The sequence below is a fragment of the Pongo pygmaeus genome, chromosome 7 (assembly GCF_028885625.2).
Source record: "Pongo pygmaeus isolate AG05252 chromosome 7, NHGRI_mPonPyg2-v2.0_pri, whole genome shotgun sequence".
NCBI classification, from domain to species: domain Eukaryota; kingdom Metazoa; phylum Chordata; class Mammalia; order Primates; family Hominidae; genus Pongo; species Pongo pygmaeus.
The window spans coordinates 80,766,768-80,784,697 of NC_072380.2; the positions used below are offsets into that span (position 1 = coordinate 80,766,768).

General features: G+C 37.3%; 1 protein-coding gene across 8 annotated transcripts in view; it reads left to right on the forward strand.

Moving 5' to 3' along the window:
- The window catches only part of C7H8orf34 (chromosome 7 C8orf34 homolog), a 542,145-nt gene that overhangs the window by 295,482 nt on the left and 228,733 nt on the right, over window positions 1–17,930 (forward strand). For 6 of the 8 annotated variants that reach the window (XM_054499542.2, XM_054499543.2, XM_054499544.2 and 3 more), the window contains one exon: window positions 5,119–5,254. In XM_054499542.2, coding sequence (XP_054355517.2) covers window positions 5,119–5,254 — 136 coding nt within the window. The remainder of the gene's footprint in view (window positions 1–5,118; window positions 5,255–17,930) is intronic. The other 2 variants (XM_063668844.1, XM_063668846.1) reach the window with 1 other exon arrangement.

The following is a 17,930-nucleotide window of genomic DNA, read 5'->3' on the forward strand; positions in this document are numbered from 1 at the left end:
GAAGCAAGTAGATAGTTGATGATTTTGGCCTTTGAACATATCCTCAAAAGTAATGAAGGGCCAGCATATCTGGGCTCCCTACCCAGAATTAACCACACAATTTCTTCATATCAGTATGAAAGACATTAATAAGTCAGTGTGGTGTGCTTTGTGGCTCCAAGACAAAAAAAGAGAAAACAACTTTTAGTTCTAATTCATAACAAAATGGCCCCCAAAAGGTGATTGCTTCATTTAAACAAACATTAGTCTTTTACATAATCAACATATTCTTTTTAACAGATGTACCCTAAATCATAGAAGTATGATGAGAATGTACGGGAAACTTAGATTTGGATTAAGCCATTTAGTACAATGCTTCTGCAAAACTCTAATTTGCCCTCTATAAACAATTATTTAGCCTCTGCTTTTAACATTTCCAGGAATGGGGCAATCACATCTCCTACACAGCACTGTACGGTATGCCTTTGAGCAACTATGAATGTTAAAAGGTTGTTATATTGATGAGAAACACACTCTCCTCTTATACACATGTCTTCTCTGCAGCCACAGGGGGAACTCTAATCTCTTCTCTATGACAAACCTTTAGATATTTGAAGGTTGCCATTTTGGAAATAAATGAAGACTACACAAATGAAAACAAGCAGAGAACATTTATCTATTTATTCAGAGCTAGTTATAGAACAGGAGTTAGCCACTATTACTTGCATTTACCAGAGACCCAAAGGCATGTGGGGGGAGTAGGAAAACTTTATAATAATAATTTTTAAAGGGAAGGCTTTGAATATGTTCTGATTGGAAGTTGTTGGCATGGGAAAACAGAAGGGCTGACTAGAAACAGACTATCTTATGCAATTGGTTTTGGGAGCACATTTGGCTTTCTCCAGTTGGTTCTGAGTTGGAAATAGGAGTGAAACGAGGGAAACTGATCTTTACTGATGAAGTCCTGAATGTTTTGAGGCAATGGCTGCAGAGATTGTGTGTTAACGTTCTAATGCTGCATATGATCTGGCCAGGGGCAGTGGCTCACGCCTATAATCCCAGAACTTTGTGAGGGCAAGGCAGGCAGATCACAAGGTCAGGAGATCGAGACCATCACAAGGTCAGGAGATTGAGACTATCCCAGCTAACACAGTGAAACCCTGCCTCTACTAAAAAAAAAAAATACAAAAAATTAGCCGGGCATCGTGGTATGTGCTTGTAATCCCAGCTACTTAGAAGGCTGAGGCATTAGAATTGCTTGAACCTGGGAGGAGGAGGTTGCAGTGAGCCGAGATCGCACCACTGCACTCTTACCTGGGTGACAGAGTGAGACTCTGTCTCAGTAAAAAATAAAAATAAAAATAAAAATAAATGATCCACCTATTGTCTGCATGTATATTCAATCTCCCTTCCTTTGGTCACTCTCTTTTTTGCCAAAAGGATGTTAGTCAAAAGGTAAGGTGAGAGATCCCGAGCTTCACTACTTGATGATTGTTCAGTTGTATCCTTAGTCAATCGTATCACAAGATCTTTTTAATCTTTTTTGTTGCATCATCATTGCGATCATCTGCTGAGAGAGTGGCCACATACAAGCATTTAAGCCTCCACATGGAATTCAATGTGCCAGCATCATGGACACTATGATAAAAACAAAAACAATGTAAGTCAATTTAATATTGACCTGGTTCTTCAGAGCCAATGGGGTGACTGACTTGGTTCTTCAGAACCAAGAACTTGAATTGTCCAACCCAGGCTAGAAGAACAAATCTCACAGGTCATGAGGACCAAACTTAGAGAACCAAGTAGCCTTTTGTCAAGCTGACATGTAGACTTTTCTACCTTACCTGTTTCACTGATCCAAGTATAGCAAGAAGTATCAGCAATGGTACATATACCACCATGACTAGTGAAAAAAAAAAAATCCAGAAGAATGCGATTGTTCAGCTCTCTTGCCAACAGTTGAGATGGATCTGTATTCTATCTAGGGTAGAGGTAGTATCACTTATAGTTTCTGTCAGCATTAGTGATACATGTCTTATAGTCTTCTGTTTGCATGGTTCCTATTGCTGGAAACTGCTTTGGTTGTTTGTATAAACAATGAATCAGTAACTCCTCCAAGTAGAGTGCTTGACTATTAAAGGGAGGCCTCATTTAGGAGCTTGCATCAGAGTTAAAATTTCCAGGCTTGATGATCTATAGAATTAGGGTGTCTGTGTACCAGTAAGATTTGTAATGCTATTTTTGAAGTGCGTGATGTATGTGTGCATGAAGCAAGCAGGACTAGCTATCTAGATGCAAGGAAAGTAGTATCTGGTAGGAACACACAGGGATCCAGAAAAAAAAAATTGTTCATGACCTGAGGTTGGATCAAGGCTGTTCATTAGTTGGGTTACACATGTGAATCTCTATTAGTTTCTTCCAGGTGACAAGTAATTGGCTCATCCTCCTATGAAGGCTGGTGAATTCAAATTTAGAATTATATAGATTCTAATTAATGGATTATAATAATAGGGGTTTTTTTGTGAGAAAGGGACACTAGCAAAATCACAGGTTGATTTATCCATGTAAGTTCAAGTGGAAATGCTTTGGCTTTAATTCCCTGTGGTCTCATTTGATGAGACTGAAATTTTCCAAGGGTTTTTGATTATGGTAGTCTCATGAGGGATAGCATATCCAGCAATCAATGAGCTTGAAGATTACTATTTAGGATAATCCAAGATTAGTGTTAGAAAGTGATTATGCTCTGATCCAAAATTTTAATAAGAATAAAATGAAAGAGAAAAAGAGTCATTGTGGGTGGGTAACTACCAGGGGTCTTTAGAAAATGAGAAGAATGGCTGTAATTAGTAGATAAAAAACAAAATAGCAGTTACACCAGAGATCTTGATCCAATATGGTGGGCAGAAGCTGTCTAGTCTCTGAGGTCATTATTTCCCTCTGAAAGTCTCGAGTCAGCTGTCTACTCTGAAGATTTAAGATTGTAACCAGTTTATCTGTACCATGATGAGTCATTTCATGGAGGAATTTAATTAGTATTCATTTGAAGCCATCTGGTGCCACCAAAAATGCCAGAGATGATCTGAGTAAAGCTAGAACTTTTTTTTTTTTTTTTTTTTTTTTTTTTCAGAATCAGGGGCTAAATGTTGATGTTTTATAATGGTGTCTTATAAGTACTCTAGAGATTAATTCTCTAAAATTTTAGATAGGTTCATAACCTTGATTAAGACTGCTTCTTTAGCAAAATATTCTATTAGAACATTTCTTTTAGCTTCTGTATTGTTTATATTTTCATTAGCTTCAATCTTTATAATAAACTACCTCTGTATGGAGCAGGAGTATCTCTAAAAGTGTTTTAAACATCTTCTCTATGTTCGATGGAGGTTCTAGCAGAGTTAGGAAACCCTTTGTTTCCAGAGCACCCCAAAGTCATGTATTTTTTTTTAATTGTACTTGTATATGTATTTATTCTGAGGTCGTTGTCCGGTTAACAAACTCAAGTACGTACAATATTTCTGCCATCTGGACTAATTTTACCTCCGATAGAGGACTATATTTCATAGTCACACAAATTAGTGGTAGCATACTCTGCTTGATAACCTCTAGTTTCAAGTTCTGAAATATGATCCAGCAACAAATAATATTGGGTCAGGGTTTTCAATGGCAGTTCTTAAAAATACTGAAGTGCAGAAAGTTTCCTAACTGAAGTAGGAAAATCACGGGTTCACTTCTTCTGGTAGGGGCAGGAGAGTAGCAAAAATAGGGTGTTCTAGTGGTGAACAGTAATGTGAGAGGAAGAGAGTAACAGACTCTCATGAGTGTTTAATGCTGGCTGAAAAGTGTGGGTTCAGAGGGAGTAGTAATGTCTGTATTGCGTGAGGAATCATGAGATCAAGAGGGGAGCCTGTAATTAGCTCTGCAGAAGCACCAGGTTTTGAATTGGCACCTAGGCTCTTAAACAAGGGGAATAAGCCTTGGTAACCAGGTAAAGGTGGTAAGTTTTTGATGACTCCCATGAAGCTGAGTTAAAACCCTAAGTGTTTTTCCAGTTTGCTTATGCACAAGTAGACAACAAGGCTTTCACTTGGGATGCCTATGGAAGAAGTCTGTTGACAAGCCTTCTTCAGATTCCAGAAGGCCGGTTCATGATTTAGACTGAGTTGTCACCATCTCAGGAACAATTTATTTGACACTCATTTGTAATATCCAATTAAAACATGCAATCCTTCTGATTGTTTTTTGAGGTATCTAGGATGTTTTTATGATCTTTAGTCATCAGAAGACAGTGATTTTCCTGCTTACATACATTATGCCTTCAATAATGAATTAGATTTTTGTAAAAATTATGATTTATCCTTTGAAACTTTATATATCTTTAGTGCTAAAGTTGAGAGCAAGTAATTGGAATCCTTTTTACAAGCTTCCTTGTTCTCTGAAAAAGTAGGAGATCATATACATATTGTAACAGAGCTGAATCTCAAGAGAAAATTTAGGTCTTTTCATTCTTGATTAAGGACCTGGGAAAAATAGAAGTGGGCTTCAGTAAACCTTTGGAGCATGACTATTCAGGTTTACTGTTGTCCTCCCCAGGTGAAGGTAGAAAGCAAACATTGAGAGTGAAAAAAGAGAAGACATCAGTTATGTTTTGATTGGAGGTTATTGATAGGGAAGCTGGAAGCAGACTCATTAGAAGCGGAGGATTTATGCAATTGGTTTTGAAACATATGTGGTTTTGTGTGGTTGGTTCTGAGTCGAGAACAAAGGAAAAAAATAGGAGAGCTGGCAGTCATTGACCAAGTTCTGACCATTTAGGGCTGATTGCTGCAGAGGTTACAGTTTGGCTTCCCCAGTGGGTATAGCAGAGTTTGTGTGTCAGTGGTCTGTGGTCATAAGTGCTCTGCCCACTCTCCATATATTCAGTCTCTCACCGTTTTGTCTCTTGTAAATCTTCACACATAATTTGTCTCCAACTACGTCTAGAAATAATTTGAAAAATAATTGATATATGTAGTTAGCTTTTTGCAAAGGGGATATGTATTGTTTTGCTTAACAAACTAATAGCAGATGCCTGAAAATATGAATTTTTCTCCTTAATTCCACTAGAGTTAATTTTTTTCTCTGTAATTGTTTGTGTTGTTACAGAGGATCTTAATGATTTAAGAATGGAGGGAGTAACAACCCTGGTACCTTCTGGGAGCAAATTTAACCAAGGCCGTCCTACTTACCCTGCTGAGCCTCAGGCCAAGGTCACACTGAACATCTGTTCAAGGTGTGCCAGGTAAAAGACATAATAGGTATAGTATATATAAACATGATCTTGATTTTTAAAATCTAAGATTTTGATGCAAAGATTGTACTCTTCTGTGTTAAGAACATCTTTTCCTTCCAGTGATCTTTTGTGCTAATATTGGCAAGGGAGTTAGTTATGCAGTTTATCCTGTGCCCAATGCCACTCAGACCAACAATGAATCAAAGAGTTTAGATTGTCTTCACTTCACAGCTTGAGACTATTTTATGTCTTCTGTCTCTGAATTTCATTCACTGTCCACCATTCCGTTCTCTTTCAAGAAAATTTAATGGCTCTGAACATTCAAAGCCACTTTTAAAGCACCTGCACAGAGGAAGAGTTTGGCCAGGTACAGTTTAAGATCTGATATTATTGACCTCTTAACCTGCCCCTTATCCCGTTCACCTCCTGGAAAGAATTTAATCAGCTTGACGCTTTTCAGTGTTGGCAGCTGGAAGCAATCTTTGCATATACTGTATGTGGCCAAAGAAGTAGCTTGTAGTTACTGCCAAGTCAGCTCCCAGTGCTGGTCTAGCAGAAACTCACCAAATAGCTAGAATTCATTCTTTTGTAGGAACTAAATCTCATTTGCAAAGAGGCTTTTAAGCCTGTTTAAATGATGAAACAAGCCTTCTAACCCTTATGTAAATGGTCCAGATTAGCAAGAACAATGTAGTGGCTGGCCAATTTTATCTCCTTTTCTTTATGTCTAGCTGCTCTATTGTACTGTTTGAGAGGAGATTAGCTGCTTGGATATAGGGAGGGAGGAAAGTGTAGGAAAATCAAACCAGATTTTTGTAGCTTTTTCTCTTTTGCTTTACCCCTTTGGAAGTTTTATTTTAATTTTCACAGGCTTAGAAAAATAGAAAGGACCGCTCTTAGAAAATCAGGGGATGTTATTTGAGGCCATTAAGAGAAATGGCATAGCATAGTGAAAACAGCAATGGAAACATTGCTTCAGACAAGTAATATTTGGTGGATTGACTTTTTTTAGTAGGGCTGTGAAGAGAACTTCTAATATTTATGTGATAATATTTAAGCATCCTGAGTGAACACAGTCATCAGTGGAAGAGTTATATGATACTTTGTTTTAAACTTTGTAGTATAGTTGTACATTTACATTTTGACTGGAGAGGGGTCGATGCTTGGTTCATGTCATTTGTAGAAGACTAGGATACGAGGTGTTTGTTTTTTCAAAACAGAAAGTTTATAAAAAATGTTTTTCTAATCTATTGAGGATTTGAACTGTGAAAGGACTAAGCACATTTGTAGCCCTAAATTATCATTCAGCTTCCTAATAGATAGACTGTAAATCACAAACAACCTGCATTTAAAGCCAGAACTTAACGGAGTTTTTCAAAAAATATTCAACGGAATAATCATTGGTGGCACATATTACATTCTTGCTATAAACCACATACTAGTCTAAAGACATGAAATGTATAAACTGATTTAATTTGCAGATCATTCTCGGAGTTAATTACTAATACTGTCCCCATTTTATAGATAAGAAAACTGAGGCATGTATTGATTGAATAACTTGTCCAGAGTAATACAACCAATAGGTAGAAAAACACAGTTTGAAACTCAGGCAGCATAGGTTGACAGTCTACCTACTAGTCATTCTGCTTTAGTGGTAAGCACCAAGCTATTGTCTGAAGGTGAAGATGGAGGCCTATAATAGATAAAAACAATGAGATAGAAAGAGATTTAGGTGTTTGAAATGATGAAAGTTCATGACTGTTTTGATGGAGAATAAGGCATTGTTGTAATTTCAAAAGCAAAGGAGAAATATATTGATTCAGATAAATGTGGTAAACAGTATGGAAGAAGATTCTAGGCTGTTCATTTTAGAGCAGCTACTATAGCTAGAATTTAAAGAAAAAAGAAGTACCAGTTGTCGAGAACTATAGAGAATCTGAGATTTTATTGCATTTGGAGCTTTATATGTTGGTCTACCACTGTTTTATGCATACTAGGAAAACTCATGAAACACCTGGGTTAGAGACCAAGGACTTTACTACTTACAGCAGTAACAATAACCAGGGTATTAGCATCTTCACTGGTTTCCTGAGCCACAGTTCTCAGAGTAACACAAATAGTGCAAAAGGTTATATTATGTAAGAGGAAACTGAACTTAGAAAATGTGACTATTCTGTAACAGACCATTAGCACTCCTGTGTGTTGCTCCAGGGAGGGCCTCCATCTGTGTCCTCCAAGGCTGTGTGTTAGATCAGCAGTCTTCAACCATTTTGGCACCAGGGACTGGTTTCATGGAAGACAATTTTTTCATGGATGGTTGATAGGGTGGATTTTGAGATAGAACTGTTCCACTTCAGATCATCAGGCATTAGGTTCTCATAAGGAGCATGCAACCTAGATCCCTTCATGCATGGCTCACAATAGGGTTCATGCCCCTGTGAGAATCTATGGCTCATCTGACAGGAGGCAGAGCTCAGGTGGTAATGCTCCCTTGCCTGCCTCTAACCTCCCGCTGTGCCAGGAGGTTCCTAACAGGCCACAGACCAGTACCGGTTCATGGCCTGGGGGTTGGGGACCCCCATGCTATACAAATATTCTTGAACAGATGATCTGAAAAAAAGGCTGTTAATGTCTTTAAATATGAGAGACACATGGAGAACTGTCTCCCATTGCTACTTTGGGTAGATTACTTTTGTCATACGTTGATGTGATTATCAAAGCTTTCCATCATTAATTCTCCAACACCAATCCATGTCATTGTCTCACCTCTTTTTTTGCAAGTAAGGCATTTAAAATTGTGAGAATTATACTTTCTAAGCAGGGCTGAGCAATTATCAGAGACAGAAGTCAAACTGAATCACGGTGGGGAATGTCTGGTTGTATTATGTGTCCACATAACGCTTTGAAATACCACTTGATTAGTGTCTTAGTCTATTTGGGATGCTATAAAATAACATACAGAAATACCATAAACTGTGTCTTGTAAATGACAAGTATTTATGTCTCCCACTTCAGGAGACTGAGAAGTCCAAGATCAAGGTGCTGGCTGATTCAGTGTCTGGCGAGGACCTGCTTCCTCATAGACGGCTGTCTTCTCATGGTGTCCTCCCATGGTGGGAGGGTGAGCTAGCTTTCTGGGGTCTTTTTTATAAGGGCACTCATTCCATTCATGAGGGTTCCACCCTTGTGACCTAATCACCTCCCAAAATCCCTACCTCCTTATACTACCACACAGGGAGTTATGTTTCAACATATGAATTTGGGAGGGGCACAAACATTCAGACCATACCAATTAGTTACCAATTTCACATAAAAAAAATCAGGATATCTACCTTCTCTTAAAAATCAGTGCAGCTGATAACACTGGATCTATATTCTAGAAATACTTCACAGTAGTAGCTTCTTCCTGCTCTAGACCCTGAGGCCAGCAGTCATGCTCCAGTGCACTTTGGTCTGTCTGCTTAGCTTCATTCATTTATACTATCTGTCTAAAGTCTAGAGGCCTTTGTTTGTAACCTCTGAATTGTAGAAACACCATGTAAAGGAGTAAAGACTCTCCCTTTACCTTCTAAACATTTGGTAAGTGAATCTATGAAATAAACTCACAACAGGCAGGTTAACAGGAGAAAAGGTCTACAAATTAATTATGAACTAAGTGGCATCACAGGAAAGAAAAGTGAATACTCAAAAACCTAGTGAGATTTAGGAGCTTATATACCCTCTTCATAGGGGAGAGGGTAAGGGGAATGGAGGCAACTTAGGGGACAGGGAAAGATTTTGGGAAAAGAAGAATGGGTCTTTAGGATAATCACTGATAGTTTGTGAGAAAGTTTACCTGGGCATGGTGTCAATTCCTAGTCTCCCTCTCCTGTGATAAAAGTTCATCTTCCTTGGTTAATGAAACTTCCAGGGAGGTGACTGATGGTAATGATGAAGTTCCTTTTGGAGAATCTGTCTTTAGGCGGATGAGGGAAGTTCAAAGAAAGCCTCTTGTTGCATTTGCTGTTTTCTAAGTGCCTTCAGCTCAAAGTAATCAGTATACCAAAACGGCATATTTTGGGGTGGCATGTTCTAAACTCCTTCAGCTAGAACAAGGATAAGCAATGAATCAGATCTGGAAGGATGCAGGTGAAAAAGCCTGGCCAGGCCAGTGGGAGAAAGATCCAGTGCCAAGAAGATACAGACAGCATTCTAATGTCTCCGAGTGTTAGGTTATGGGCATGAGTTTAAGGCAAGCAGCCTGCAGTCTTTAGAGCCAGGTAATCCCTCAGAATCAAGAGAGAGTGAGCCAGTCAGAAATTCAGTGCTGTAGATCAGACCAACATGTAGAAAAATGACTGCTTCATTTAGAGAACTGTGCCCATCCCCATTGCTTTCTTTTTGGGCATCTGTATTTTGTGGGGAAGAGACAGATGAGAGGAGAATGCAGAATTCATAGAGCAAAACCATCCATTGGATTTTAGCCTTGGAATCAGGATTTAATTCCAAATATTGCCAGATTGGAGACAGTGCGGTGCAGATGAGTAATAAAGTTTAGGGTAATTAATGTTAAATTATGTCACTTTACTTACCAATACCTTTCAAGAGTTTACACAAAGGTAGAATAGAAAGACAATCTGCTTTGGAGTGTGACAAAAGGGATCTGACACCCACACTCTAAATTACCTGGTATGTCATTTTAGGGAAAACTCTTAAAAGCTGGGTTTTTAGCTGTGAAACGGAGTTCATATAGCCTTGGAGATAATTTCCAAGGGCAAGTGGGAAGGCTGCATACAGTAACTAGAAACAACACCGTTTTCTCTTTTTCTCGCATGCTGGGATAACTACTGTGTAAATACTTGAGCATTTTAAAATGCTTTGAGTTTTTTCCTCATTTTTTTGAGAGACTCACATTAAAATGCTAAGATATTTAGGAAAAAAGAGCCTCATTTTCCTGACATCGAGTGTTTTCTCTCTGCCTAAGACTTCTGACTGGCCAGGAGAGAAATCTCTGGTCCATCTTTTAGGATTTCTGTGTTCAATGAAACTTGTGAAGTGGCAATGTTTTTGTTTGTTTTTTTTTTTGTTGTTGTTGTTATTGTTGTTGTTTCTTAGAGTTTCCAGGTCAATAAATCATTTTCTCATAGAACTTAATAAGTGAGCTTAATGGATGTGTTGTGAAATTGAAATAATATGATAATGCTAAGATATTATCAACCATCTTGATATAGAATCAGTAAGACTCAAGTGATGTTGAGGGTTTCTCCAAAGAGCCCATCAATGACCTAGTTAATGTAAAAAGTGGAGTCCACTCTTCAGATTTTTATTTTCCTTAATCTTTTTTTCAAATACTCCACTGGTTGTAAACTACTCATAGGGTTATAGGGGCTCAGATCATGCTACCCCAAATATGGTGCTTTGGCATGTTGGATACTTTGAACTGAAGGAGACTGGTAGAACCTCAGAAGTGATGTCTCTCTGATCTTCTCTCCTCCTCCTGTCTTCTGCCATTCTTTCTCTCTTGAAGCAAGACACAGAAACCAGAATTCCTCTTTCTGGGTCTTTAGGCCTTTATTCTTGGAGGCTCCTGTGTCACTTAAAATTTTAGTTGAATACATTTGTTATGCTTTTCTCTTGTTACCTTGTCTTTTGTTATAGGAGTGACATCTGTGACTCTTATGATGGGTGAGGAAAGGTAGCACATCTTTTGACCCCTACTGTCACAGTGTCTGAAAGTGAGTTTGCATATAGTATATCCAGAACCTTATTGCTCTTATCAAGCAATAAGAGCAACAATTTTAATTTAAATTAATTTTAAATATAATTTAATTTTTAAAATTTAATTTAATTTAAAAAATGTTTTAAATAACAATAATTGTATATATTGTATATTTATGGGGTACAATGTGATGTTTTGATATATTTTTATTTTATGGAATGATTAAATCAAGCGAGTTAACAAATCCATCACCAATCATACTTTTTTTGTGGTAAAAACACTTAAAATCTACTTTTTTAGTTATTGAAATATACAATGCATTATTGTTTATTATAGTCACTGTTTTGTGCAATAGATCACTGAAACATATGTATTCCTTCTGTCTAACTGAAATTTTGTACATTTTGACCAACATATTCCCTTTCTTCATTGGTCTCCCTTCCCCCAGCCTCTGGTAACCACCATTCTATTCTTTACTTCTATGAGTTTGACTTTTTTAGATTTCAAATATAGGTGAAATTGTGCACTATTTGTCTTTCTGTGCCTGCTTATTTATTTCAGCATAATATCCTCCAGGTTCATTGTTGCAAATGACAGAATTTTCTTCTTTTTAAATGCTGAATAGTGTTCCATTGTGTATATATACCACATTTTGTTTATGCATTGATCCAATGACGGACACCAGCAGTGGTTCCATAGCTTAGCTATTATGAATAATGCCACAATGAACTTGGAAATGCAGATATCACTGTGACATGCTGTTTTTAATTCTAAAGTTTCTGCACAGCAAAGGCAACACTGAAGACAGCCAACCCACAGACTGGGAGAATATATTTGTAACCATACTCTGATAAGGGGCTAATATCCAAAATATATAAGGAACTCAAACAACACAATAACTAGAAAACAAAGAACCCAATTTAAAAATGGGCAAAGGATTGAAATAAAAGTATCTCAGAAAAAGACACACACATGGCCAACAGATAACATGAAAAAATGCTAGTCATCACTAATCATCAGGGAAATGCAATTTAAAACCACAAAGAGGTATTGCCTAACACCTGATAGAATGGCTGTCATCAAAAAGATGAAAGAGGAAAGATAACAAGTACCCGTGAGGATGTAGAGAAAAGGGAACAATTGTACACTGTTGGAGGAAAAATAATATAGCCATTACTGAAAAGTGTAGAGTTTCTGTAGAAAAGTCAAAATAGAATTACTATATGTTCCAGCAATCCCACTTCTGGGTATATATTTAAAGGAACTGAAATCATTATGCCAAAGAGATATCTGCAAAGAATTCTTCTCATTCAGAGCCTGACTGGAAGATGTGATCAGTAATGGGACTGACACATTGTACTGGGAATGACTGAGGGATTTGAGAGATGCACAACCACTGGAGGAACTTCTACTTTCCCAGGCATCAGGGAAAGAGAAATTAGGGCTACGTTAAATAGCTCTGTAGAGTGTTTTGTGCCAAAAAGTGATTAAAGGATCGAGAATATAACACAAGATTTGTTGTTTAGCATAGTTATAAGAAATAAAGAAAAATAGAAGTTTTTTTTTTCATAAATATTTCACATGACAGAGAAGTGCAAAATAGCTTGTGTTTTTAAGCTGGAAATTGTCCTGTTACTTTCATATCACTTGACATCCTTAGTCTGGTGTGAACGTTGCTGCAATTTGTATGATTTAAACAGAGAAATGACATTGTTTGGCAAGTGGGAAAATGCATGACTAATAGATAACTCACCATCAAAATTTATAAAGAATCTAATCCAGAACATCTTATTTTCCCTCTTAGATCATGAGTAAAATAAGCCTTTATAAAACAGCAATTTTGAGTAAACAGAGCATTGACTATGTAGGATATAGTAGTGGTTCTTATAATTGGTGAGTTTATTTGTTATCAGGTAGATGTTTAAAATAGTCAATGAGTGTCTTGGCTGGACTTATAGAAGATTCCACAAATACAGTTAGATATCCTCGAATGATATGGGCCAAACAAGCTGCATTTCTTGCCTAGGAGTCACACTACAAAGTAAGCCATATCAAAAAAGTAAAGTGTTGGTAGGTCAGTAATGCAAATCATCAGTAATTATCAAAATTTTCCTGGCTTAAAAAAATTATAATTTGAAAAATTGTGAGCATTACATTAAAATTCTCTATTTAATGTCTTGAATTTTGTTTTAATATAACAGTTAAGATACCAATAACTGGCAGACAGCTGCTGATACCAAGGCACTAAATTACTATTTCAATAAAGTTTATAAGCCATTTTTCTGGAAAGACCACCCACTAATTCTGTCTACCCACTGCCATTCTCAAGAGTGAAATCTTGTTGGTGTGGACTCATGCCAGGGCATTCCGGGTGGTAGGATGCTATTTGCTTTTGATGGTGCAAGTGTTTGCATTCCTTCATGCTTAACATCAATAGTGCACAAAAAAGAGAGCCGAAAGCCATTTTAAAAGAAATTGGATTATAGAGAACATACAGTGATACTGGCTCAGAAACTACAGCATGAGAATCCCAGGAGAAATTTTTTCCTAAATAGCTTGTTGTTTTTTAACTGATTTGTCTCATGTAATTCAACCAAAGATCGTTCTTCATTTCTCCTAAATATCATGGGATTAATATGTTGAGTCTAGTTATATGTGGACTTGATGAAGCACAAGTAGATCACTGTTGGTGACAGCTGGAAAAAAAGATGAATGTCAAGTCTTATCAACGTGAACTCATTTCAAATTGTCTATATTATTTATTAGTTGACTTGAGAAAACCCATGTAAATAACCATACATTATATTTGGTTTCATTTTGTTTATGATTTTTTTCTTAACTATTTTACACGTTTATAGTCAGCAACTTCCCATGGGAAGGAATGGTGAGCAAAACAAACGTGAAGGAAAATGGATAAGGACAAAAAAGGATTACTATCACTTGTTTAAATTTTGAAGTTTTTCATAAAGCTGACCTCCCAGGCCTAGAGGTGTAAAAGATTCCATTTGAGTCATGTATACAATGCACCATCTACTGTCATGTTTCAAGAGATAGAAGCATTTAATTTGAATCCAAATGCATTTATCTAGCACTACTCTGTGTCAGATACTGTGATATGCTCTAGAAATACAAATGAACACCTCTGATTTGTAGGAACTTACTTGTGTACCAGCTAGAATAAGACATGCAAACAAGTGCAACCCAAAATGTCAGATGACAATAGTGCCGTGGGAGAAAATAAAACATGTTAGAATGGCTACGTCATCCCAGATGTGATTGGTTGCAATTTCATGAGGGCTGTTGCTGTGGAAAAAAGCCTCACCTTCAGAAATGTTGGTATACTGCCCTCATTGTTCATTCAAGATCTGCATGAAGGAAGACATGAGAATAACAAACGCCAGCCAGAAACTGGGGGCCACATCAATTTCATGGTTTTTCTTTTGCTTGTAAGTCAATGCAAGAGTCTCCTTAACCCCACTCCTCTGGTAGCTGTTTTGTGATTCATAGGGGAGGGAGGGCCTTGTATGCACATATGTGCACACTCACACACACCATCTCAAAGCCTTTCTTGTTACATAACAAAGAGCTGGTGCTTCAGAGCAAGTGATATCAGGGTTGAAATCTCAGCTTGGCCACTGTACAACGTATGGGAAAAAAAAACCTCTGCAGACTTCAATTTTCTATATGAACCTGGGGATAATTTTTGCCTATGGTGTTGTAGTGGAATGGAGTGGTTACCTCAGTTTTTAGCAGAGAATCTACTCTGAAAAAAAGTCTATTTCAAGAGAAAAAACTGGCCATATACATCTCAAAAGAAGTCAAATATACATTTAAATCCAGAGAAGTCACAGTATATTTTAGAAAAAGAAAGAAAAGAAATATTAAATTGAAGGTCTGTGAAACAGTCATAAGGGTTGTTCGAGTAAAATATTAAGAATAATTCTGATTGGCTTTTCACTAAATAAACAGAAGTACTTTTGAAGCAGCATCATTTGTCTGAGGTGATACCCGAGGTTTGTCGTCCCATGGCCATGGAAAACTAGGATGCCGACACACCAGAGTGAGGATCAGAGCAGAAGTTTGTTTAATAGGCAAAAGAAAGAGAAGAGAGGGGTCCAGAGAGGGGTCCCAGAGAAAATGCATTACCAGTTTCTTGGTGAAATGCAGAGGTTTTATAAATGAGTTTGAGGGGGCGGTGTCTGATTTACATAGGGCACAAAAGATTGGTCAGACCAGGTGTGTCATTTGCCTAGAGCGGGAAAAGGCTAGCCACCCCACCCTAATCTTTTATTATGCAGGTAGGTTCCCTACCTGGCTGGCATCATGTTGCCTGGTTCTTCACTATATATGTGGTGACAAAAGGGAGCCTCCATGTTGAACATGCCTGGCTTCCAGGTAGCCCTGTTCTATTGGCACAGCTGCCAGCATTTACCAGGGCGAGCTTCCAGCTTGCTTATCTATGTTTGCAGCTCAATTTTACAGGCTGCTCTTTGTTAGAAAAGAAATGGTTTGGAGGCTGCTTTTTGTTAAAAGGAAGCCTTGGTGAGGACTCCTTTTACCATCACTATCTGCCTAAATTTCTTTCTAGCTCCTCTATCACTTTGATTATCAAGAGGTGGATTTCCTTATCATTCTCCCTATGGATGTACAAATCTATATGTTTACTTTATCTACCTATTCATCCGTCCATCTATTCCATAAAACCCTTTCCCAAGACTGTGATGTGAAGGAAATGGATGACGTGAGAGGCAGGGAAAGGTGATCTTCCTAGTCACAGCAGCTGGCTCAAACAACACCAAGAAAGCCTGTTTATGAATCCTGCAGTCTGTACTAGTCCACTGGGTTTCCAGTTCATACCAGCAGACCTGAGGATGTATTTTCACTTCTCCATTTAGTTCCTCAAGACTTTGCTGTGGCCTTCATTCAAGGTAAACTCCTTTTCTCTTCCAGGATTTTTGGACTTTCGAGAATATCTGTGATATGTGGAAGAGAAATTCAAGGAAAGCCTAAAGCCACCCAGAGAATAAGCATCCTACAATTAGGGAATGAAAATAGTATACTGGCTGCTATGAAAAAGAACAAAATCCTTTTCGTCCTTTGCAGCAGCATGGACGAGCTGGAGGCTATTATTTTAAGTGAAATAACTAAGAAACAGAAAATAAAATACCACATGTTCTTGCTTATAAGTGGGAGCTAAACACTGGGTACTCATGGACATAAGGATGGAAACAATAGATCCTGGGGACTCCAAAAGTGGGGAGGTTTAGCGGGGGTGAGGGATGAAAAATTACCTATTGGGTACAATAGTCACCATCTGAGTGATAAGTACACTAGAAGCCGAAACCCCACTGTTATGCAATATACCTATGTAACAAACGTGTACATGTACCCCTGAATCTAAAATAAAATAAGATAAAATAGTATATTGTCTGGAGAAAGTCTATGCACTCAATTTTCAGGTAGGGGAAGAGTCTTAACCTTCCAGTGGGTGCTAAGTGATATCTATGGACTGACTTCTGTGCATTATAATAGACAGAATCACACACAAAATGAGAAATAACCATATTGGAAAATCAAGGAACCAATGAGGTTGTTGATCCCCCACACCTCCTTCACAAAATACATCCTTGAGAGAGATGCATCACAGAGGAGAGGGAGGTGAGCCAGTACTCCATGCCTATTCCTTTGTTAGTTAATTGACATTTGGCCATGTTGATACCTTCTTTGGAGAAGTATCTATTTCAATTCCTTATTCATTTTTAATTTGGGCTATTGTCTTTTAATTGTTGAGTTGTAAGAATTATTTATACATTATGTATCTAGACCCTTATCAGATACATGGTTTGCAAATATTTTCTCCCATTCTGAGGGTTTTCACTTTTTTGATGGTGCCTTTTGAAGCACAAAGCTTTTTCATTTAAGTCCCATTTATCTGTGTTTTCTGCTGTCACTTAGGCATGTGGTGTCATATCTAAGAAACTATTACTTCATTCAAGTTCCCAAAGATTTATTCCTATGTGATCTAAGAGTTTTATAAATTTACCACTTATATTCAATTCTATGATCTATTTTGACTTCATTTTTGTCTATGATGTGAGACAGGGATCCATTTTCTTTTGCATGATATCCAGTTGTTCTAGCACCATTTGTTGAAAAGATTATTCCTTCTACCTTGAATTGTCTTGGTACCCTTTTTTGAAATTAGGTTTATCTTAAGTGCTTTCTAATATAATAAATTTCTGCTTATCTTATGCCTTACAGTGCCAAACTTGGGATTAGACATTTCTCCAAGGATTCCTGGTTCCTGTTAGCAAAAATGTACAGTAGAGAATAAAATCTGCTTATTAGGGTGCATTGTGGGAATGGCATTGCTTTTCGTCTACTTTAGTGAAAAAGATCAGGGCAAAAATACACTTTATTAGATAAATATGTATGTAAGGCATGGCTTTATATTGATATTTCCACTCATATCATAACAGTGTTGTGTTCCTACTTAACTTCTTGGTTCTGTAATAGAAAATTCTTTTTCTACTAAAGATCTTTATTTCTGACAAAATACAATTATTTATTTGTTTTCAAGTCAAGAAAATATGTAATAAGTGAAACATAAGAGGTCCCAAGATTCTTAGTGCAGTTTAAGGTTACTAAAATTTAAAACCGCAGTAAGACTTTTGGGATACCTTATAGAAAATTATGCAAACAATAAAACTCCTGAATTAATTTTTTAAAATCCTATGTGGTTCCTTTTGTTTTTAGATTACATTGATTTCACCAATGATTTGTAGCCAGGTTACTCGTTTCAGAGTTTATAGGGTCATTTGCAGTATCTTACTCTGTATAGCAATATAATTTCTACACTTGTCTGGTAAATAATCGGTTCCTGTATTTTAGTTTACCTTCAATTTGAGACCAATGCTAATTTACATTCTAATATCCTGAAAAGCTCCTGTTTTTAGCTACTGTCTTAATCTGTTTGCCTGCTATTAA